This window comes from Lates calcarifer, linkage group LG15, assembly GCF_001640805.2.
Source record: "Lates calcarifer isolate ASB-BC8 linkage group LG15, TLL_Latcal_v3, whole genome shotgun sequence".
NCBI classification, from domain to species: Eukaryota; Metazoa; Chordata; class Actinopteri; family Centropomidae; genus Lates; species Lates calcarifer.
This window is the reverse complement of record NC_066847.1, coordinates 17,127,749-17,152,518: the sequence shown is the minus strand read 5'-3', so window position 1 is coordinate 17,152,518 and position 24,770 is coordinate 17,127,749. Positions and strand designations below refer to the sequence as shown.

Here is a 24,770-nt window from a genome sequence, read left to right as displayed (position 1 = left end):
TGTTTACAAGAAGACACTGGCAATGAGACTTGAACATGTAGACAAAGAAACAGATGGACATTAAGGTCTAATGGGCTGCTTCTGGTAAGAACCAAGTGTTTTTCAAGCTGCCTGTCTTCACAGCTATAATGTAAAGCCCTGGCACAGGTGGAGGGTCCTGCAGGAAGTCAGAGGAAACCGTTGTTAACTTACTGGGATACCAAGCCCCCACCCACCCACCCAAAAAAAAAAAAAGATAGATAGAAAGATAGATAGACCTTAGTTCTAGCTCGGCAGCTAAAGGCTTAGAACAAATGGCTGCATTTACCTGCATGCAATGTTAGTTTATAGTCACAGATTTCTCATTGTGTGTCTGCTGTGTTGGACTGCCTAAAACCTCATCCTTTCCTGTACATAGGCCTATAAAACTTGGCTAACATGGACTACAGTGCTGCATAGGAGTGCTTAGTGTCTTAAGTACAGTAAACTGGCAGACTACATGAACTGACCCCAACAAAGACTCTACGCTGACAGAAAAACAAGTTCAAACTGGTTTTGATGGTTCGTGGCAGGTCATTATATGAGCTGTAGATATAAATGCTTTTCATGGAGTTTTGTGAACTCAGCTTATTACAAAGTATATAAAACACAATTTCATTACAGGAAATAATGAGTTGTTGAAATCTTGACAGTTTTTAATTAGGCATGACTTAAATAAACACAAATAAAAGGGTAATTAATTTATTTCAGCAAAGCAACATTTCAAATGTAGGTAGTATGAACTGTACCGGTGAAAAGCTTTTTATGCTTCAGACAAGATAATGATGACAATTAGTCACAGTGGATACAGTCTTTTACAGCGAACATAAGTCTAAATAATAATTAAAAATCTCATCCAGCTTCACACAACACTCACACAACAATTTCCACTCTGTTGGGTCTTGTGATCCATGCTTATCCCAGAGGAACACCCCACCACCCACCCTCAACCCCAACCCCAGCGGTCCGGTGGCCCTACAGGGCAGACCAGTGGTCCTTGGCTAGTATTTGTGAAAGAGTCCCAAGCTGCCCTGCACCGTGGCAAATGAGGTGCGTGACTCATCAGACCAAACATGGGATTAGCTGGTAATGATCTGGCAAATGGTTTTGAAATTGTAATTATCTGCCTGTGTGCTGGATCTACAGGGAGAGAGGAAGAGATGGGTGGAGTGACAAAAGAGAGAGGAAAAGAGGTGGAATATGAGACAGCAAGAGATGGAGAGAGGAGGATAGTGTTAGAATACAGCACTATACAAACCAACAAACACAATCAAAACACAATCACACTTACAGATACACTAGTCACATGACACAGATTTTAGCTCCCATGTGTAACATTTACTTTAAAACTGTCTCTCTACATGTGTGCAATATCTGAAACTACACAATTTAACTAGGTGTGCTCACATTGCCCTGTTATGGAAGATAAAACATTTTGAAGTTTTCTGCCACTGGATCACTATTATTGATCTCTGCTGCCATCTGCAGGGAGCTGCAGGGAAAAACATGCATGCTGAAGTTCCATTTGAACCTTATTGATCCTCATGTGTTCTGGGTGATTGTAGCAGCAACTTCAGCAAAGCAGAAAACAGTCCGAATAATATCACAAAAACAGTCAATCAATCAATCATCTGATGATTTGCCAAAACTCCTTTGAATATGGGGGTATATGTGATAATGGTATAAGCCAATGTGTTGGCAGTTGTGAAACTGTACTGCAATATGTATGTGTGTACTTAGATTTATGAATGTGTGCAAAAATCTATGTGAATTCAGAATTACAAGTACTGATATTTCTGAATGTATGAAAGCAACTGTTTTGAACATGGTGCAATCAAATTCAGTTCAATTTGATTTGATTCGATTCGATTCAGTTTTATTTATTTATTATTTATTTATTTATTTCAGCAGAAGTTATATCAAGGCACTTTTCATACAGAGCAGGTCTAGACCGTACTCTTTAAATGATTATATTTACAGAGAGAGACCCAACAAGGCCTCCGAAGAAGTCAGAAAAAAATCCTTAGGAGGTGGGGGTTTGAAGATGGAGATCTTACATTCATTCCCTCCCAGGTTTCTTCATTGGTTCACAAGAGGTTATAATGTCCCTCAGCAGAGCTACATGTGGAGCTCCCAGGCAGCACCCAGAGACTTCTAGAAGGCTGGAACTGCTGATATCCATAAAACTGTTGAAAGAAATCAAATAAGATAGCTTAATTAATCAAATTCTTAAAAAGAGCAAATAATAATGTAGATTACCATAGAATTATTATTTTAGAATGATGTACATCACATTACAAAGAGCTCAAGGTTATCACATAAGTTTACATTGTTAAGACCAAAGTTCCATAGTAGAGCTTATTGACCATCCAGTCAGTAACAAAGACCTCTGTTTCTCTCTGACTTGTGCTTTTACCTTTTTATTGATAAGAAAAGCATCAATAACATTAGAAATGACTGTATTCTATTTAGGTGAGCTACTTCCAGGGCTCTGTATTGAGCATGTTGGACCACTGAAATGGCTCACTCAGACACTTGAAACAGAGCCATCATAAAGTTATTATCCCCACCTGTGCTTTTCCTGCAATGACAAGCCAAAATATATCATCTCATCATCTCATCAACATTAAACATAGTCTCTGCCAAGTCAGCCTATGGTCCTCATGGCTAGATGCTTGTACCTTTATTGTGAAGTTGGAGAACTCTTGAATCCTCTTAGCAGATTAGCCTCTTTAAAGCACACCCCTCAGTTGCCATGATGGAAGTGAGAGGCACACTTTACACTGTAAATAAATACTACATCAAAGCTGTGTGAGATACCATGTTTTAACAATGTCAGATGAAAGCCAGAGAGATTCAGAAGAGGAAGACGATGCTGACACTGACAGTGGCTCAAGTGGATATTTCACTGCTTCCTTCAACAGTTTAATTTCAGGTGTGTTACTAGCATTTTTCACGTCAGTTTTAGTCAAACAAGTATAATTAATAAGCACAAGTAAAATTATCACCACTAATGAAAAAATTGCTCCATTTAAGTGTGTCAACTATGTTAGTGAGCTAGCACGCACAATATTGGACTGAATGTAATGCAGCCGTTATCAGTTATATTAATGGCACCTGTGCTTCTCTTGCTGTGACATGTTAAAATATCAACGGTGACAAAAGCATATTTTAACAGGAACTGCCACCAGTGTTAGCTACTGTACTGACGTGATGTCGCTTATGTAAATACTGGCGTTGTTTGTAACGTATGATATGAACACCAGAGAGACAGACAACGAAAATCCGTCGCAACTTGATGACACCATTTGTTGACGATGTCGTCAGAATGTGCGACAATTATTGTAGTCCCTATGGTGGCGGAACCTGACACAGTTAGCTCGCAGCCAACCTCTAGATATCGAGCAACGACTGTATTTGCGTGTTAATTCTTGAATTATAATAATACTTTTTCTCGGTATTTTAATGTGTCGATGTAGAATTTGCTGTTATGAGTAAGGTTGCTAGTACGTAATGTCTTGTTAGCCTAGCTTAGATTAACCTTCTAGCTAAGCAGCATTGCTCAACACAGTTTTGGAAGTTATGTGTTGCAACCAACGACTGCATATAAACACCCACATATATACATATATTCAAATTTATATACAGTCATTGGTTACAGCACGGTGAGGACTTGTGCCAGTATCACCTAGCAGTCAGCGTCCATGTGTTATTGTGGTTATTTAACCGTTGGTTAAATAGGTTTTCTTCGAAACTGGGGCTGTTTCCGAAGCGTTCAGAACATGTTGAACATTCCGACCCAGTCCTTCCCTGCGCCGAGCTCCCAGCAGCGGGTCGCACCGTCCGGCCAGTCCGGGAGGAACAAGGTAACACTCCAACCATAACAGTATAAAACAGTTGCTCCCGTTACAGAAAGTATACGGTGCTTTGAGATGACAGCTTAAAGTTGAGTGACAGATATACCCCTTGATAATGGGGAAGTTCACGCTAAATCTTTCATTCTATGGGTGTTAATTTAAGATGAAAGCATCATAAGTAATTGGTGTGTAAGCAATATTATGTAACTTCTGTAGTCTCATTGTGATGCTTTTGTACCTTCACGTGCTTTCAACACATCTGCAGATGAGAATAAATAACGCACTTGTCTGCTTCTTGACTGTCGTTGCTTGCTCAGGTGGCCTTAAAGCCTGGCCACAGTCTGATGGACTGGATTCGATTCTCTAAGAGTGGCAAAGATCTGACTGGGCTCAGAGGGCGTCTGATTGAGGTTACCCAGGAGGAACTTCAGAAACACAACACAAGAGATGACTGCTGGACTTGCATACGAGGTAAGACTGAGTGGTGGACGTGGAAGAAGGCTGGTTCACACTCAAACAGAAGAACAACCTGCATGGTAGCTGTACTACTTGGCAGATTTGGAGGACACTTAATGTCAGCTCCATGATTCTTGATCCCTCTTTGTCTTGTATAAGAGAAGCTAAGATAATCCTTTATTAGTCCCACAACAGGGAAATTTACATTGTCGCAGCAGCATAAGTGATTGAAAAGAGAAAAAAGGCATAAATACGAGAAAAGACAGGTATAAGCAAGATAATATTATAAAAATATAAATGTAAGGACAGGAAAATGTAATAAAAGTATGAACAAAGGAGCAATATACACAGGACTATATACATAGAGACAGAACTAAATACAGATATTGCACATTTTGAAATGGTGCCATGTGCTGTGAAATGTAGAGAGATGTGCTCCAGACAGGATGGCCCACTATTAAGGTCAACTAGACCAGAGCAATGAACCCTAACACTCAAATTAACATGCCCTGTGTGCAATCAAAGTTCCTCATGATAAAATCAAATTTTACATGGAGGCAAACACATTTATTTGGTCAGGTGAAGTTTAAGTTGCGCGATTCATACAAGAACTGGACACCTTTGTGCTGACTCTGTACTTTAGCACTTTTGATTTAACAGGGCATTATAGCAATTTGATATATACTTAGACTGGGGGAATGGTCAAAATCGATGCAACAGAGGTATCCTGACCTGTAGTCTCTTGTTTAGATTAAACTTCAAAAACACTGGATTTCACACTTCTCAACTCAGTAGTTAACTTTTGTTATGATTGTATTTCCTAGTAAATGCCAGTGTTTTTTTAAACTTCTTAACTTCTGAGACGCCAAGATGACAAAATCAGGATTCTTTTTTCACACTCCATAAAGCTCCTCTGGCACCACAGAAGACACTATACTGCTGTTACTACAAGCCTAGTAGTAGTTCTTGTGAAGTGTAAATGAATAAATAAACTAATGAACAAAAACTAAAACATGTCACTGTGAAATGTTTTAATATTTTAGTTGCAGTCATGCCATTATCAGTAAACACTAGTGAGGTAGAGTCCCAGACCACGGCATGGCTTACATACAGAGTAACATGTCTTTGTTTCACCTGTCCGTAACACTTGGCTCCACACCTCTTGTAGTATCTTTTTTTTGCAAATTGGAACCTGATCTTTCTATTGCTCAAACTCACCACAACTTTGCATTTAGTGTAAGAGTGAGCTACTCATTCCCAACAAAATAACAAAGTGTTCTCAGGCTGTTGGGACAGTTGTTGCCTGCTTTACCAGCATTGATGCTGGCTGTCTACTCTCTGTATGCCTGCTTTGGTCTCTAAGTACACACACTGCATTGGTAGTTATATGAGATTTCTGTGATGGTAAACAGCAACTTAACTGACACATAATCCCTCTTCAAATCAAAAACTCTTTACTGCTGGAATCAGTGTCTGTCAGCAGAGGGCACTGGACTGTTCTACAGTGCATTCAGAAAATATTCACACACTCTACACTCTACCCCATAATGTCAATGCAAAAAACAGATTTTTTTCAAATTTGTTAAAAAGGGAAAAACTGAAGTGTTAGAAAATATTCAGACCCTTTACTATGACACCTGAAATGAAGCTCAGATTCCTCCTATTTCTCTTGATCATTTTTGAGATGTTTCTACACCTTGATTGGAGTCCAACTGTGGTAAATTCAATTTATTGGACATGATTTTGAAAGACAGACACCTGTCTGTATAAGGTCTCACAGCTGACAATAATATCAGGGCTAAAAACAAGACATGAGGAAGAAGGAACTGTCTGCAGAGCTCAGAGACAGGGTTGCGTTGAGGCACAGATCTGGGGAAAGATACAGAAAACCTTCTGCTCCATTGACAGTTCTCAAGAGCACAGTGCCCCCCATAATTCTTACATGGAGGAAGTGTGTAACAATGAGGACTCTTCCTAGAGCTGTCTGCCCAGGCTAACCAAGCAATTGCAGGAGACGGCCTTGGTAACAGAGGTGACCATGAACCTGATGATCATTCTGGCTGAGCCCCAGAGATCCTGTCTGGAGATGGGAGAGACTAGAACATTACAAAATGTGAAAAAAGCAAAGGGGTCTGAATACTTTCAGAATGCGCTGCATGTACAGAGGATTTTTTTCTCTGTCTTTTCAGGTATGGTGTACAATGTGACCCCCTACATGGACTATCACCCTGGTGGAGAAGAGGAGCTGATGAAGGCAGCTGGGATAGATGGCACTGACCTGTTTGATCAGGTGTGGAGAGTGATAAAGAAAATAAAGCACCAGTTTTCATGTTATCTTTTATAGCTGAAGGTGCAGTCCTGCATTTCCAGGTATTATGGTGATAATAAAATGACTTTTTCACATCAGTGGTTAAAATAGTCCAACAGATTATACATCTTAAAGACACTGTAATTATTTGAACATATTTGTGAAGATTATTATTATAAATTAAAAATCCATTTGGTATAGTTGTAGTGATGGCTGATGAATGGTTAAATTCCTAGTGGTCCACCAATGTAGAGAAGATAGCTTCCCTGCTAATGAGCCCACTGAAGGGCATGCATTTGTTATTGGTGGCCATCCATTGTTATTTTCACATTTAAAAGTTTCTAGATTTTGAAAAATTGACCTCATTGTGATGTGTTTTAAAATCTGTTTAAAATCTTTTTCTGTCAGCTTTTGTGTGTGTTTTTCCTCTTTTTTCCAGTTTCTAGTTTTTAATGTCCAACTGGGACAGCATTCGCTACTGGTAATAGATAGTATTCTTAGCTGACAAATGTTAGTCCCTGCTTTCTCTTTGTGCCTCACTGGGCCCATACTAAAGGATACCTGCCAAAATGTGACTATAACATGTTCCTGAAAAAGCTCAGGAGTAAAAACAAGCTCCAGGACCTCAGGAGTCCTAAAACATGTTTTGTTTTGGTGACCTTGAATATGCTGCAAAGTTTGATGTAGTTCTGTGAGCTGTTAAATGTGAGTGTGGGCAACGTGATGGGCTTACATGTGTTTCTATGGTAATATTTGTGTTTGTGCACAGGTCCATCGGTGGGTGAACTATGAGTCCATGTTGAAAGAGTGCCTGGTGGGCAGGATGGCCACTAAGGCCACAACAGCTATCAAAGGTACACACACACACACACAGAGCTTACAGCTCTTAGCTCAGTCTTAACCAGGCTGTCATGCACTTTAATTGGCAGTCAGTGATTGCAGTCACTGTAGTTTCTATCTTAAACAAAAGCATGGTCTGGTTTTGTCAAGTGTCTCAGAATCTCTGCTGAGAATCACCCTGGTAGTTCAAAAAGGAGAAATCAAATGAAAGTGAATTACAGAATTTATTGAGGTAGGCAACAGCAAGAGTTTTGCCGACTGGACTCCATCAATGTGAAGCATCTTCATTGAGTGTAGGCCCATATGAAGACTGGAGATAGGACAGGACGCCAGATTCTAGATTCTGGTAGTGGTGGAGTAGAGTGAGCTGTCAGCAGGAGAGGGTGAGTCCTACCAGGGAGTGTAACATAATAATACTAATTACTACTACTACTAATAATAATGATAATTGTTTTGGTATAGCACCTTTCTCATAGAATCAATAAAAACAAGGGTAACGGAAACATACAACAATTAAAGCCTCATAAGCTACAAGATAAAAGTTAAAGAAAAGACCATGAGAACATAGACTGAAGACACAGGCAACTGAAACACTCCAAAGAACAAACACTAGACATGTTAGGGTGTGCAGGCTTTGTTTGACTCTGAGACAGGTTTTGGAATGGTGTGGCAGGCTGAGCAGTACCAGAGACACTGAAGCACAGGGAAGACAAGGTTTCTATGCACACAAGAGACACATGGAGAATAATGTTCAGACCTACACAAGAGACTGCGTGACTGAAAGTCTAGATAGCACCTTACCGGCAGAACAGTCTGGTGACGAGTGGAAACAGAGCAGGGAATCTTATACTGTGGCTTCTTGCAGAGCTGCACCCCCAGGAAACACACACATACACAGACAGAGGAGAGAACGAGGAAACACTAGGTAATGCAGGAGTCACAGGTGGAGCTGTGACAAAGGCATGTTTGTCAGACAGAACTGTTTATATAATTTGTTTATGTAAAAAAAAAAAAAAAAAGAAAAGAAAAAGAATATTGTAAAAGTTCTGAAGATAACAAGGATTAAGTCCAGTGTTCTAAACAGCATCTCCCAGTCGACTCAAGTCTGTTACATTAGAGTTTCTTACACTTGAAAAACAGGGAGAGATTGCAAAACAACCCCTGCTTTCAGACTGGATTTCCACATGAGGAGAACAAGTTTGACATAATAATAAACACAACTGAATGTTTTGCAGGATTTTAAGCAGCTTGACTTTTTTAATATTATATTAAAACTAGTGAAAAGCACTGGTTGCCTGGAAATCAATCTAAAGAATTATGGTATGCTTTCATTAATAGAATGTATTAATGTACGGACTTTACAGTGTGGTTTTAATTGAAGAAAGCATACTAAATTCTTTAATGAAAAATGAACACTGGTCTCGGAATCTGTAATAGCAAAGAACTGAACAGAAGTCTTTGTTGTAGTGATATTTTCTGTTTTTCTTCTCAGCTATCATCCCTCCTCCACCACTGACTGGCCTCACTCCACCTATCCCAGCTGCTCCTCCGCCAGATAAAGATTTGCGGCCTCGGTATAAGAAATAGTACATCAGAAAAATATATATGATGCACACTTGTCAAAGTTTAAGACATAAATATTTATATAAATTATATAAATATAATATATATAATCTAAATAATTATAAATAATTACATTATTATCTGCTGTCTGTTGTTGATGCAGGTACGACTGGTTCCAAACAGATGTGACTGTTCATCTAGTTGTTTATGCCAAAAGAAAGGTACCCACTCATACATACATCCATGGACATCGAGTTAGTAGCCGAGTAGTAATTAACCTTTGTCCCTACATGTGGAGGTTGAAGGGGAGGGGATGATGATTGGGCCACCTTTCTCTTTCTGTTCATCAAATACAATTTATCAGAATAATTCATCAGAATTTCTGGTGAGAGCTTTAAAGCCTGGAACAGTTTCGCAACTAGTCTTATTTTAATAAGGTTTGTAGGCTGCAGTTACCAGTTGGCTAAACAGGTGCCTTGGTCAATAGTTGAAGAGGATGAAATAAGATAAGATAGGATAAGATAATCCTTTATTGGTCTCATCGTGGGGAAATTTACATTACATATATATATATGTGTGTGTGTATATACACACATTATATTTATGCATATTATTTTTTTCTGTCAGATTCCCAGCTCAGGCTGTACAGTTGTTGACCTGGAGGCGGGAGTTCTACGACTGGAAGTACTGCTGGGGAAAATGTCCTACATGATACATTTATGTGAGTAGAGATATGGCTAGTTTACTCCCTCTTTCTCTCATCAGTCCCTTTGTAAAGTACAGTACTGTATAATTAAAGTTTACTTGCTTGCTTAGTGCCAGGATTGGCTATTTTTTTAGAAGGTGATCATCCAATAAAGTGTGACTAATAATATACAGTTACGTTTCTATATGCCATTAAAGTCTGTCATTCCTGTCTGAGAATGACAGAACAAGTACACGTGTAGAATGAAAATCAATAGAAGTTGACAGACAGTGCATTCAGGAAGTATTCAGACCCTTTCACTTTTTTCACATGTAATGTTGCAGCCTTATGCTCCTCATCAATCTACAATAAATACCACATAATGACAAAGTAAAAACGGAATTTTAAAGGTTTCTTTCGGTAATTCATTAAAGCTCAGCCAGACTGACCATCAGGTTCTTAGTCCTGATTGCTCTGTTAGGCCAGGCAGACAGACAAGACAAGAATTATGGAAGCCACTGGAAGCCCACTCTCTTGGGAACCTTCGATGCAAGAGAAAGGTTTTTGAAGCCTTCCCTAGATGCCTGGACACAGTCCTGTCTCTGAGCTCCACAGACAGTTCTTCGATGTGTTGGTTTTTGCTCCGATATGACTCTTTTAATATTCATAACTCAAGAATTCATGTGCTAGTTAGGACAACATTTCACATAAATGCCCACGAGGTGGGAATTCTAGTTTGGAAGTATGGCATTAGACATGGCACTGACACCAACCATGATTTGCATGAAAGCATGACACAATGTACAGAATATTATTCTGTTGTATACAAGTTTTTGGTTGTAAAATCAGGGTTATTTTCCTGCTCTTTCAGGCCTAGCTGATGAAGTTGAGGGAAATGTTTCAGGTAAGACAGCTTGACAATATTAAACAAAAAGTCAGTCAATCAGTGTTGAAGTTCACTGGCTTGTTCTAATTCCAAAACTCTAATTTCTTCAACAGTCCACACTGCTTTCTCAGTGGGAAAGATCCAGGTCAGCATACGCAAGCAGGCTAAAGGAAAATGGACGAGTCTTGGTCAACCACAGGAATTCCACAACACATTTCTACGCAAAAAAGACAGAGGTGAGATCCAAGACTGAAGAAATCAGTAGGAGATTGTGGGTTCATCTCAGCCAGAGCCATTTCCACCTCCACAGTCTGCATTGTTTTTTAATCTTTCATCATATAACATTTGCTTGTTTGCTAGTTAGAAACCCGATCAAAAGGTAAAAAATTAACCTGCATCACTGATGTCCTTTTTCTCAGCTCCCTACTATCGGGACTGTGTGTTGCTGTCTAAGACTGAGGTGAACCACAACACCTATGTGTTCAGACTGCAACTCCCACGTGGGACTGTCATGCATGTGCCTGTTGGACAACATGTCTACCTCAAAGCCCTCATTCAAGGTAAGGAACCAAGTAGATGGGCTTTATGAAGGGAGCATTCCATGAGATGGCACCAAACGATATAAAGCAAGTCTTCATTATTAAGAAGAGATTATCTGCATTTATATGTACATTTGTCTAAAATATGGTCAGATCTTCATTTATAGTCTATCTACATCTATATCTCCAATTATGAAGAAATACTGTCTATGCTATCATCAGCTATTAGTGATTGCAGTTACTTTATTCTTAACCTACAGCACCATTATTTTCATTTTGGACATTTTTGGTCACCAACTAGTCGTGTATACTTTCTGCAACAGAAACCATTCAACAGTCTGAATGTTCAGCTCTTTGAGCACATTCCTGCTATTGTTTCTGTTGCAGATATATGTAAATATATGTCAGTTTCAAATGAATTTGATTTAAATGTATTAATGAATGGGATCCTATGGGAGTACAGACTCAATTTTCTTCAAACTACTCAACTTTAAAAGCTTACAACTCTTACATATATGCAGATACGGACTCCACTTATGGTTGGAATTAGTTGAATGACTTCACACATCACCACCTAGAGCATGCAGCAGTCTCTTTAGTGACCAGAAAAAAATGTTTGAACTGCTGTTGGCACATAATAGACATCAAGATGCAGCCACAGGCCTCCTGTCTCTTGTAATGGACACATCTAACTCCACTGAGGTTTCATATTTGAGATGTAAACCTTAATTGATCTGTAGCTTGCAGTTAAACTGTCACTCAGTGCAAGAGGAACTGCAGCCTTACTGCAGCTTCCTAATTCTTAAACTTCAAATATCTATTTAGTGTGGAAACATGATGTATCTTCTCAGCTGCTGCTCAGCTACTCATGCTCTAACTAAAAGTATTAAAATCACAGCTGAAAAACACTTTTACTCTTATAGCAGTGCACCTGGCCACTGTGACCAGCCGATACAGTGTAATCCTTTGGAATGATTGTTCAAAGAATGTGGGCACGTCGCAGAGCCAACCATACATGATAGGGAGAGAAAGTGAAATTGTTTTCGTATACTATGTCATGGAAAATTAGGAAGATAAAAATAACAAGCTTTTTCTGACTCAGGAATCCTACATCAAGTTTGCACAATCATGTATTTTTGAGAAATTATTTCAGTATAATACTTAAAGGTTAGAAGGCTCCCTGATGTTGGCGGCTGTGTCCCTGCCAATCATTTATATTCAAATACATGGGAAAACAAAATACTGGCATTATCCTTAATAATCCCACCTTGTCAGCAAAATGTTTTTGATCAACTGACATACAGGTCAATTTAACAATATTGTTTCATTGTTACACACAATAACCACACTTTGTTGCTTCCCCCTTATTGCAATATTTTTAGTGCAATACCACATCATTACATCAGTTTTAATAACGTCCTTAAGTAAATGGAAGCATCCCTCAAAATTTTACAACCTGATCACCAAACATAACCAGACCCTTTACTGAACAGTGAAACCAACATGTACTTTGAAAATGTACAGATGGTGTACGTCTCAAAATTCTTACATCGAATCATTTTCTATAAAGACTCACATCTGTAATCATATATAGAGAAATATACGCACATTATCCTTATGAGTCTATTCATCACTTTCTTTGCTTTAAACTTTCCAACTTCACCATCTGAGAAGTTGCTGATTGCTGCAGGAGAAGTTAGTCGCTGTATTACACTAGTCTGTAGCAGTATGATAACATCCTTTTTCAAGTGTCGACTGCAGGAAGTGACGGCAGCAGATGGCAGCAATCAAAAAGCAGGTCGATCTAAAGGGTTCACATACTTTTTCTCGCCACTGTAACACATCAGCACAGATTTGGGGAAGTTCTCTTTGCTAAGACTGAAGCTTGTCTGAAGGAGCAGAATGGACTTAACCATATATTTCATGTAATGATAGTAAGTTTTCTTTTCATTTTGGTCCATATTCAGACACTGAGGTAGTGAGGCCATACACTCCAGTTGATCAGAACCTGGCAGCAGCCTCCCACCTCTCCTCACAGGAATCACACCTCTACCTCATGATCAAAGTCTACCCTGATGGAGTGTTCACCCAACATCTCAACAGCCTGCACACTGGTGAGTCACAGCCAGGCCATCACATGCTGGGAGTCTGCTCTAAGTGTGTGTGCGTGTGTGAGCAGAGCAGAAAGAGGAGAATGTGGGAGACTGAAGGTCAGATGTACATACAACAACACCTGTAGTTAAACTCAATCTGAGAAGAAGCCTCTTCACTTTAATCACAGGTCTATTTATGTTTTTAATGTAATAGAAGATTTTAAATGAAGTAAAGAGCAAACTAAAAAAAGATGAAATGGCATAAGACACACAAACTAAATATAGCCTTTACACATTCACTATTTGCAACTGCTCTCTATAGGTAGAGAATTATTCATGTCTGTATCATATCTCCTATTATTTGGCTTCCTTAGATGAATATGCATAAAGAGAGAGGTCATGTTTGATACACATGTAACAGGAAACTGTGCTGCCATGCTGATGCTGTACCTATTAACAACCAGCTCCTGGAGCAGAATGCATCAGTGGTTTACAAAATCCTGAAGAAATGTGGCAGTGAGAGAGGAGGGAGTGTGCAGCTGGTGGTCTGTTAGTGAACCTCCCATGATTTATGACATAGAATGCAAAAACGTTTAAGACTGATAAATCATTTTAAAGGGGAACATTAGTTTCAACAAGTCTAACTTAACAATGAAATCGCCTGTAGACCAGTGAAGATAGTTAAATACTAAGTGAAACACAGCTGACATGACTTTTTTTTAGACCAGGCCTCCTGATATTATCCACAAAAAAGGAATGGCTTTCCCCCCGGAGGGAAGTGGGCATCAGGAGAACCTAATACTAACCTCCTGCTGACCTTTAGAGCTCAGTAATAAATGCATTTTTCTCTTTTTGTGGTTATGATGTCATTTCTAAAGTGTACGTTCTCCATACTGTCAGTGGTTTTCACTGTATAGGCTATATTACTCACTCTTTTTAGCAATTCTATATTGTCGACAAAATGCTGACTGTCCAAAAATCTCTGCGTTCCCCTATTCATTTTGAAACTCTTGAACTGTATAGAATGTTTGCACTGAGTTCTACTCTGTCTGAGTCATTTTATTAATTATATATTATTGTTCACTTCTCCAGGAGACCATATATCTGTTAGTGGTCCAGAGGGTACGTTTGCTGTCCGCCCCCTTCGTGATGTCACATACCTCTACCTATTAGCAGCAGGCACAGGATTCACGCCCATGGCTCGTCTCATCCAACTGGCCCTTCAGGACCCTGACACCATCAGGTGGGAACTAACACACGACTCAGATCAGGAGGTGGAACACTTAATTGGCACATCCATAAATATATATTATTATTCTCAGTCTTTTTCATTGGTAAAACCCAGGCTAGATAAATGTATTTCTCTCTCTATAACTCAAGTCTTGTTTGAACAAAGTATTCTTCTTGTCCTTCTAATCAGCCTCTCAAATCCATAGTACAATTTAGTTTTACTGTGTGTGATACTTGTTCCAAATCCAAGGCTTTGCCTGGTAAAGTCCTAACATATTTGTGTGTTGTCAGAAAAACCAGGCTGCTGTTTTTTAACCGGCGAGAGGAGGACATTCTGTGGCGCTGCGAACTGGATGAACTGGCTGCTAAAAATGAGAGGTACTGTAGCTGTGTATTTGTGTTTAAAGCCCTCTACTGTTGTTGCTGTCACAATCCAACCTGCAAATGTTTCTTTCAAATCATAAATTAAAGAAATGAGATGGTGGAGAGTGTAAGGCAGAGCATGTGTGAGAATTGTGAGAAGGAATCTGAAGAGAACAGAGGGGAGGAGAGACCATCCTTTACACAGACTCATTATTAAGTGATAATAGCTGCACGTGACAAGGGTGGGTTTCTGATTGGATGCTTAAGATTAAGTGAAACCTCCCTCTCTATGGCTTTTAAGCAGATTTTAGGTCTTGCATGAAGTGATAACTTGCCACAGCTGCAGCATCATATTAAAAAAGTTAGGTTTCACAGCTGTGGCTGTTTAGATGATGCTTGATAATAAATAAAATGTATGGTTCCTGGTGCTGTCCCCTTAAGATAAATGAGTTGATGCATCAGTTGAAAGGCGGCATAAATCACTTCTGTTGTCTGCTCTGATAATTCAATTCACACATTCAGTGTGTGACACGACTGAACATGGTTGCAGGAGTCAGCCACAGCAGTGGTGAATATGAAATAGTTAAATATGAAAAATTCAGTCACATAAAGCAAACTGCAGGTCCTCAACAGTCTGGTCATTCCAGGGCTGGACGCTCACTGTTCCCCCGAGGAGCACATAAAGAACTTTAGGGGCACAATGAAAATGTATTAAATGATGTGTCCTTAATAAAGGGATTTATTTGAATGCAAAAAGTGGGTGGTGCAGTGGTTAGCACTGTCGCCCCATAGCAAGAAGGTTCCAGGTTCGAGCCCGGGGCTTTTCTGTGTGGAGTCTGCATGTTCTCCCAGTGCCTGTGTGGGTTCTCTCTGGGTTCTCCAGCTTCCTCCCACAGTCCAAACACATGCAGGTTAACTGATGAGTGTGAATGGTTGTCTGTATATGTGTTGGCCCTGTGATGGACTGGTGATCTGTACAGGGTGTACCCAGCCTCTCAGCCAGTGTCAGCTGGGAGAGGATCCAGCCCCGCAACCCTTAATGGATAAGTGGTATATAGTGTGTGTGTGTGTGTGTGTGTGTGTGTGTGTGTGTGTATAGGGATGATAGTTACAGTTACATATTTAGATATAATATATTATAGTTAAATAGGGATACCAGAGGAGATGGGTTGACAACTCACTGTTAAGAGTAAGAAAAGCTCCTACAGATGTTGTCAGTCTCTGTAAATCATAGATGGACAGACACCGACCTTAAACGTCAGAAAGTCTTTTATTAGACTTTTATCAGGTGCACTATCTGCCACCAGTAACTGCAGTATACCAGGTGTGGCTATTAAAAAATGATGCTAATACTGTAATACAATTTTATTGAAGAAACATTTTTCAATTCTTTCTCCTTCAACGTACTCCCCTTCTGCATCATCACACCGCTGCATTCAGGTCTTCTTCAGACAGGGATCTCAGAGCCTGCTTTACAGAGAGCAGTGTGAGCTGGTGTGTTGTCTTGATGAAGAATGAAACCATTCTTCCACAGCTGAGGAAGGTATAGGAGGTAAAGGAGATAGACACTGAAAAATCTTTATGTTCAATAAAATTGTATTGCAGCATCAGTCTGGTTATTAGTCATAGTTGTAAAATGTGATTGATGTTGGGAGAACATTGTGTACATGTGCAGAGTAACAACATCACATGTGTATACCCAGTGTACCCCTCTGTTAACTGTTCTCTGTCTCACGGTTGGCTTTGAGTCCTGACAGTTGCAGCCATGTAACAAGAACATGCATGAATGTGATATGTCTTTTTGTCTATATGTTTATTTTCTCAGTGCTCCCAGCAGATCACAACTGAATATGTATGATTTTATGAAACTTTTTTCAGATGTAATAGATGAGACACTGAGTGACACTGAGCGGCAGTGTCAATGTACATCAGGCTTTACATGCCTTTGTAAAAATGTTTGAAAACGATTTTTCTGGACGTCGGTGTCTTTGTTCATCTTGTGTCGATGCTGCGTGTCAGGTTTCAGGTGGAGTACGTCCTCTCTGAGCCCTCTGAGGGTTGGACCGGCAGGAAGGGGCGAGTGGATGAGGCCATGCTCCAGGACTTCCTCAACAGGCCAGAAGGATCCAAATGCTATGCGTGTGTGTGTGGGCCCACTGCCTTCACAGAACTAACAATCAGGTGTGTACTGAAAGCTTTATTATATAACCCTCACTGCACCGTCCTCACACAGAGAAGACAGCGATCAGACAGGTCTGAAATAAAAGAAACAATATGTCCAAACAGCTTTATCTGAAGGCAAATCCAAATGTCTTATTTCTATTTATAAGCAGTGTAGATATTCAGTTTATACTCTCTGCCTTGAGGGTGTCAGCTTTGTCTCATTTCTTTGCACTCAGCGGTTTTTCACTTTGACCTTTCCTCGTCGTTCATCTTTCAGGTTGCTGAAGCTGCAGGGTTTCGGTGAAGGAGAGCTCCACGCCTTCCAGGGCTGATGAGCTCTGCCTTGACCCAACTCCACTCTGCAAAGACTGTGTGTGTTTGTGAGTGAGAAGAGAGAGTGTGAGTTGATTTTAATTTATAAAGTTGTGTTTGTGAGAAATGAAAGGAAAATTGTATTTCTATGCACCAAGGACCTGATGATGCCGACAGCAGACCAACACCACGCTCCAGGCTTTGACGGGCTGTAAAGAAAATCACAGTGCAGTAAGATTAGTCTAATTCTGGACGCTTTGGCCAGTGTGTTGAAACATTGTAAAATAAAAAGAAAAATGCAACATAGAGAGTGAACATGAGCCTGTGTGTGTAGCAGAAGGTGCTCTGCAGACACTTCTGGCTCCTGCTCCTGTTACATGGATGCAGTTTGACCACTGCAGTCAAATAAAATATATCATGGTTTTTAACCAATCCCAAAGGTTAGTCTCCTGTTCATTAAGACAGGGGCAGTTTTCATTATTGCCTCTGATTGTAGTCCTGACTCACCCAAGTTTAATTTTGACTCGACCTTTACAGACACTGAAACCTGTCACTGCTGCTTAATGTCACTGTTATATTTGATAGTTTGCACAGTGGTGTTACATTCCTGTTTGCAGGTGGCATGTCGCTGTGTCGACAGTCGAGTGTTAGTGTGTTAGTGTGGGTGCGCTGTAGGAATCTAACCAGCACAGAGTGACAGGACAGGAGATAGCAGCAGATACATTCAGGTCGGACAAATCATGTTCAATCAAATGAACATGACATTAAATGGAGGGAGCATAGCACACCGGGTGATATTACAGCACAGCCTGCTGTGGCAGTAGATCAGGTGTTCATTCATTCTTCACCACACAACTGCTTTTCATGCACTGAAAACATCCACAAAGCTGAGCCTCCCGGTCTGTTCCACAAACAGAACGTTACAGTGAGTCTGAGATACAGTGGCATCAGAAATTATTCAGACAGTGTAGTGTGTTGTAGATTTCATTTTAAGGGAATACAGAGGCCATTTTGACTTGTCAATCTACACTCAGAAATCTAAACTGATTTCTCAGCTGAAATCTCTCATTTACAGAAGTATTCAGAGTCTTAATCCAGCTTCTCTGCAGCAGTTACAGCTTCAAGTCATAGGTAACTTTCTACAAGCTTTGCACGTGTAGATTTGGGCAGATTATCACAGATCCTCTGGAGCCAGTGTTGACAGGAAGCATCTGTGAACTGCCAGTTTCAGATCTCTCCACTGATGATCTGTGGGGGGTTGAATCAGGGTTTTCTCTGGTCCATGCAAGGACAGTCACAAACTTTTCCTGAAGCCACTCCAGAGTTGTCTGGGCTGTGTGCTTTTGATAGGTGAACTGTCACCTCAGTCTCAGGTCTTGTGCCCTCTGGAGCAGGTTTTCCTCAAGGACCTCTCTGTATCTGACTGAAATCATCCTTCACTCAATTCTGACCAGTGCTGCTGTCCTCAGACCAAACCCTGACTTGTGTCCCTGCAGTGCTGCTCTTCAGGTCATTCCTTGTGATCAGAAGCCTCTGATATGGTCCTCATGCCTTGTCTCTTTCCCTCTTCTGTAATGCCCAGCAGCACTGCAGGGTGAGGGGCCACCAAAACCTCTACACCCTACATCTGTGGGTGGAAAGCAAATTCTGCATCCTGATTCCTCGTCATCTCGGCAGAGCACAGTCGCACTCGAGATGATCTCCTGCGTCAGGGCCTCAGACAGCGGGACAGTATCAGTATAGTATAATGGTTTTAGGGAACCTGAAGTGTACCGTACCTAATGGTACATACTTGCATAGGAGTGCGTTTTTTTTTTTTTTGAAGTTGTCCTTTAATGTAGAGAGCAGGTCAGGCCTGTCAAACAGACTGTGAGCTCCTCAGCTCCTTTTGAAAGCAGGCATGAGCACCTTGTGCAGAGCGTCTGCCTGGTCATCATCTCTATGAGTCTGATGTCGTGTTGATTTGTGTTGCTTCATGGCCCTGAGGTTTAATACTTGTGCTTGAAGCTGTTGAAAACAGGCTGGTGTGTTTGGGTTGGTTTGTACCACAGATGTGTTGAGCGGTGGCTCATGCTGCCTGCTCAGTTCTTGGTTTTATTCCAGAGGAATTACAAAAGGATTTCACCTGGTACAGACCCAGCAGGCTCTGCATACTAAGAACAGACAACGTGTCTGATGAGACATCAAGAGTTTTATTATTTTAAGTATTGCACCTTTTGTAGTCCACCATTTAAAACAAAGCTAGATCCTGCTAGAGATGTGGTAACATGCTCAAAGTCAGTCCAACCTCAGGTCCAGACATCTGCTCCCAGGTTACAGGTACATGACAGCAGCTTATTTCCCTGATGAATACAGTTCAAACCAGGGAGGAGGAAGTCAGCAGTGAAAGGAGCTGTTGACTCTGTCCACAGAGTGAGACACCACAGGCTTAAAGGAATCTTTGTTGTTGATACTCAGGCTGACTGTTCACCAGGAGCTGCTGTACTTTTTATATACCACATACCTCCTGTCATTCTGTCATGTACAGACAGTTGTTTTAGAGTATTGTGCTTACAGGGCTTAGACTGATACACAGGGTATTGTGTATAGGATAATATAAAGGACAATAATTGGCCTTTCATTAAAGGTCTACCAGTCACTACAGTTCACGTCCGGAAGAAAGATTCAGAGACGTGTTCCACAACATTCTGGCAGCTTGGTTTCATACAAACCCTCATTATCCCATGTGAACTAAACCCCGGAACAGGCCGCCATTTTCCTTTCTAAGTTTTCTTCTCAAGATGAAATCACCCCTATAGCACAGCGAGTCTAAATAAATCTGCTCTTCCTTCTCTGAGTGCTGTTCACCTCATAGCATGTCTTAAAGTGACAGTACATATATTTAGAAACAATCAGAATCCCAATTGGAACTAGAAACCCTGATCTCAGTGCAGTGATAAAGGCAGAGTAAAACACCTGGTTGTATTAATAAGTAGGCAGGTTTTGTTGCTTTCTGATTAGTCAGACCTGTTCACAGAGTGAACATCAGAGTTTCCACAATCACTCAGATAGTTCCATCATCCAAACAAAAAAGTTGCCACTTTAAGTACAAACCTCCACAGAAGATCAGTGAAGTGACTGAGTGCACACCTGTATGTATAGAATGATAATTAACATGTGACAGTAATATGCCCAGTCATGCACTTACTCTGATCACACAGTACTGTAATGCAGTATATTTCCAGAATGCTGTACAGTATTTATAGATTCATGTGGTTTTGAGCCAGATGCTCTCTGTGTAGGTATCCTGCTGGACCTCCCAGAGTCTTGACAGTGCACATAAGATATTAACATGTATGCACAAGATCTGTACCTTGTGCAAAGGTCGTGCACACAAATGATTATCTTCAGGGCTGCTGCACATAACTAACCTTATTCAATCTTGAGCCATGCTAGCAGCTCAATGATGTAACACTTTGACAACACCAAGTGCAGCTGAGGCTGATGGGAATGTTGTTTCTATCAGGACAGACTCAATTGGAGGAAAAGCTCGGAAGGTAATTCAGTGTATTTGACACGGAGCACACAATATTGACATCTGAAAATATATGAGAGGAATTTCTGAGGGGTCAGGCCATGAGTAGTACAGGACCATCCTCCAGTGGAGTCTAGACACTGGTGGTGGTGAAGAGGTGAGTCTCCAGGTTGCTGCATCACCAGGAGGAAGGAGGACATGTATGTTTTCCATGTATGGAAAATATTACACTGGTCACATGACATCATCACAATGCACAGCTGCTGTGACCAGAAATGTCTACTTCATCCTATAATGCAACTGGGGTTCCAGTGTAAGGAGTGACTCAATACAATGAATACAATGAATATATAAATAATATAATAGTTGAATAAGACTTGGGAAAACCATTTATTTTCACTACCTCCTAAATAAATTACAATAATTTAGATAAAGAGTAGAAAGTAGCTACAAAATATAAGAACCAGGTGCAGTACATGTTAAGACATTCTGTGTTTCAGTGTTTCTGTAGCTTTAGTTCTGGCTTTCATATAAACACTGAAATATTGCTAATATTTAACCAGCTAGTGATCTGGAACAGAAAGCATTGTTCATCTCTGATGTGAGAGATGTTGACCGATAATTATACTGGCTGTCACTGGGAGTACACAGTTAGCATTCACTTTCACTGACATCTATGAGTAAGATCTCGTGTGTGCATTAACTGAGGGGGGCTGTGATGGAGGGGTCAGGAGGGGGGGAACGCCACACCCTGTCTTTGAAGGTGTCTCAGGATGTCCAGGATGGAGTCGAGCTCCAGACGGAAAGCCTCCAGCTCTCTGCTCTTGTCCTGAGCCAGATGCTTCCAGCGGTCAACCTCTGACTGCTGATTAGTCTCCAGCATCTGCAATGAGCCACCAATCACCTGCAGGCAGAGGGATGGACAGTTAGTGAGGACACCCAGTATCTCTGTTCTGTAAATTCTTCAGTGTCTTCAAATGTGTTGGAAATTTCAGAAAGAGGGAGAGAGTGCAAACTATAGCTTGTGTGCACAGTGGTGGTGAGTAGGTTAAAACTTTGGTTAAATTTCTTAGTAACACTTATAGTAGTACAGTAGCACTGATACGTCAAAAATCCTGTTATGTTTCCAGGAGTGAGCGATGTTTTCCACCCAGCAGCAGGGCGGCACAACCATCAGTGAACCGCTGGATTTTCTTTTCTTTTGATGTAAAAATGATTCTCTCCTCCTTGTTTCTGCACCATCACTTCCTCATCTTCTTATTCAGGATATAATCAAGCAGTACAATGTTTGTGGACAGCTGCCTCATTCTGAGGGTCACAGTCTGCTTTAGAAAGGCATGGCAGGTAAAACACATGTTACAGGTTGTTATGTTGCTATAGTGGGAAGGCCTGTGTGACTCAGGAGAACAGCAGCTCTAAAGTGGCCCCAAAAAGCACCTAACAGTGATTTGTCATTAGCAGCAAACAATCATGGGGTTGAAACATCTACAGTGTATGGGTTAAACAGAGAAGGTCTCTGGCTTTGGGGCCTTTATCTTAAAGGAGCAGTGTGCAGGATTTAATGGCATCCAGTGGTAAGAATGCAGATTGAAACCAACTGAATACCTGTCCCCTCAACCCTGCTGGAGAGTCTACGGTGGCCATCAGGTGACAAAATGGCGGCAACTACCACAATGATTAGTCTGTCTGCACTGTGTGTGCAGCCTCTCCACACACAGAGCAGAGGAGCAGAGGAAACAGGTTGATCTCTGTAAAATCATAGAATGGACAGACATCAACCCCAAACGTCTCAGTCAGGCTAATAACTCTGATCCATCGACCTCCCCACCTCCACAGGACAACCCACCATCCCATAATAGTCACCCTAGGAGAAACACTGTATATTTAGGTACTATATTTAGTTGAAAACTGTGGGTAATAGCAGACATATAAGCTGTAACAAGCTGCAGTGTCAACATGAAGACTTTAAAGCCACTGTTTGGTTTGTTGTGTCTGGCCTGCTGTAGACACATGGCGGTGCAACATGGTGGACTCTGTGGAAGAGGATCTACTCACTGTGTAGATATAAATGGCTCACTGACTGAACAAAAAGCAACAGTTATTAGTTTTAGGTGGTTATACACTAATAACATCATACTTAAATACATTATATCCCCTTTCTGCCAATAGGTCGCAGTAAATGTTACACACAGCTCCTTTAAGCTTTGTATATAGAATCAGTTGTTCAGTCGTGTCTACCTGCTTCAGCTCTTCCTCTCTGTGTTGGTGTCTGAGCTCCATGTTGACCATCTTTCTCTCCAGGCTACACAGGAGCTTCACCTCTGGGCTTTGAGTTTCTTTAGCTTCCTTCAGCTCTTTCAGCAGTTTGGTCAGCTACATACAAGGTAGAAACAGCGACTTAAGAAAAAATACAAACCAAAAGAATGAACATTTCGTTTAGGTTAAAATGAAATATGATAATCCAGTGCTGTGACAGAAACCCATATATTCAGACAGAAAACACCAGCTCTTCACACTAACAGATGAAAACCAAATTATTACTGATAACTGCTGATGAAACACAGCTGACGAGGAGCAGAGACCGACTTCAGCTCTCTGTTGCATTCAAATGATATTGGGACAAATCGAATAGAGAAGAAAAGATTTATGTCATTTTACCTTTCAGTGACACTTATTTCCCCTGAATTACAACTCAGGCAACTGCTTTTTGCAAATGTACCAAGTCCAAATGTGAGGAGGTCTGAAAGCACACTGCAGCTGTGAGTTACATTCTAGAAACCAAAATACCAAACGGCTCAAAAATATCAAGTCTGAATGACCTTTCTAATTTAGATCGCTCAAGAAAAACAATATTGCTAGCAGCTGCTGAAATAGTGAGGTGCAAACGCCCTCTGAATTTTTTCCTCAATGTATTTTTACTTGAGTATGTTGAATATAGTGTTTTAATTAGTAATCTTATTATTCTGATATGTATCTGGTGCCTGGAGTCTTCATATATTTTATTTTAGTGGAACATGTGTTTGTGTTGTCAAGACATATTGTATCTGAGTGAGTCAGATTACCAATGCAGTGAGGGTGGGCAGCAGTTTTTACTTTCCTGTCGTGAAGTCGAACAAAAACAGTCGACAAACGATACATGCGTTAATAAAAATGAGGAATCTATCTATCTAGCCACCATCAACCTGCTCACCTGTTTCTGCAGAGCGTTCTCTCGAGTCCTGGATATTGCCAGTGCATCTTTGACTCCCTGCAGCTCTTTTAGCTGCTCTTGCAAATGTTTCACCATTATCTGCAGGTAAATGTCAAGTTTAAAGCAACAGGAACATCTTCACTGTTCTTCATCCTGATGATGAGACTGGCTGGTTAGTGACGCCTACCTCCTGAGTGTTGAGCTTACTGGTCAGTTCAGCAACCTTTGAGGATGAGTGTTCCAGGGCATGGGTGGCACACAGCTGCTCCAGTTCCCTGAGGTGCTCTGCCTTCATGGAGGACAGCTGCTCTGCAGAGTGCTCCTTCAGCCTAAAAAAAAAAAGTCACTATTCTGTTGTTGACTCACACTAAGACTGCAGAGAACGTTTGTTAATGTGTCCACACAGATACCTGCACAGCTCCTCCTTGGCTTGTGCAGCTTCAGCCTTTAAAGCCTCCTTCTCCTGCTCACTGTGCAGCTCAAAGAGCTCCACACGCTCCCTCAGAGCCTCGTTCTCCCGCAGAACCTCTGAGATATGACTCCCTGTCACAAGGAGCCAACATCAACATGGAATATTCAAATATCTGAAAACAATAATATCATGGCTGTATGAACACTGAAAAAGGCTCTGCTCGCTGTAATTATTGCTCCTGTTCAAACTGGCAGTAAATTAAGCTTTTGCTTTGAACATGCATTCTCTCCTCTCTGGACAGACAGTGAAGGTAACATGAGAGAATTATGATCTCTGTTCCT

General features: G+C 40.8%; 2 protein-coding genes and 1 long non-coding RNA gene across 8 annotated transcripts in view; 1 reads left to right on the top strand and 2 right to left on the bottom strand.

Moving 5' to 3' along the window:
- Positions 1-671: 671 nt before the first annotated feature.
- On the bottom strand, positions 672-3,313 carry LOC108876304 (uncharacterized). Its single transcript, XR_001959967.2, has 3 exons — positions 2,700-3,313; positions 2,076-2,204; positions 672-1,158 (listed from the first exon to the last, which is right to left on the bottom strand). It is a non-coding gene; the product is annotated as an uncharacterized LOC108876304 (long non-coding RNA).
- Positions 3,314-3,370: 57 nt separating this feature from the next.
- On the top strand, positions 3,371-17,752 carry LOC108876303 (cytochrome b5 reductase 4). The gene is made up of 15 exons (XM_018665742.2): positions 3,371-3,884; positions 4,193-4,346; positions 6,521-6,621; positions 7,409-7,493; positions 8,972-9,053; positions 9,206-9,263; positions 9,670-9,763; positions 10,599-10,631; positions 10,727-10,849; positions 11,033-11,173; positions 13,120-13,266; positions 14,338-14,488; positions 14,767-14,853; positions 16,858-17,019; positions 17,279-17,752. Exons 1-15 carry the CDS (start codon positions 3,801-3,803, stop codon positions 17,331-17,333), a joined length of 1,557 nt encoding a protein of 518 aa, XP_018521258.2. The 5' UTR covers positions 3,371-3,800; the 3' UTR covers positions 17,334-17,752.
- Positions 17,753-21,198: 3,446 nt separating this feature from the next.
- Positions 21,199-24,770, bottom strand: part of cep162 (centrosomal protein 162) — a 28,842-nt gene continuing 25,270 nt past the window's right edge. For 5 of the 6 annotated variants that reach the window (XM_018665734.2, XM_018665736.2, XM_018665737.2 and 2 more), the window contains 5 exons: positions 24,428-24,560; positions 24,205-24,346; positions 24,018-24,116; positions 23,066-23,200; positions 21,199-21,731 (listed from right to left, as the gene is read on the bottom strand). In XM_018665734.2, coding sequence (XP_018521250.1) covers positions 21,555-21,731; positions 23,066-23,200; positions 24,018-24,116; positions 24,205-24,346; positions 24,428-24,560 — 686 coding nt within the window. In that variant the 3' untranslated portion in view covers positions 21,199-21,554. Of the gene's footprint in view, positions 21,732-23,065; positions 23,201-24,017; positions 24,117-24,204; positions 24,347-24,427; positions 24,602-24,770 lie in introns of those variants that run through there. The other variant, XM_018665741.2, reaches the window with a different exon arrangement.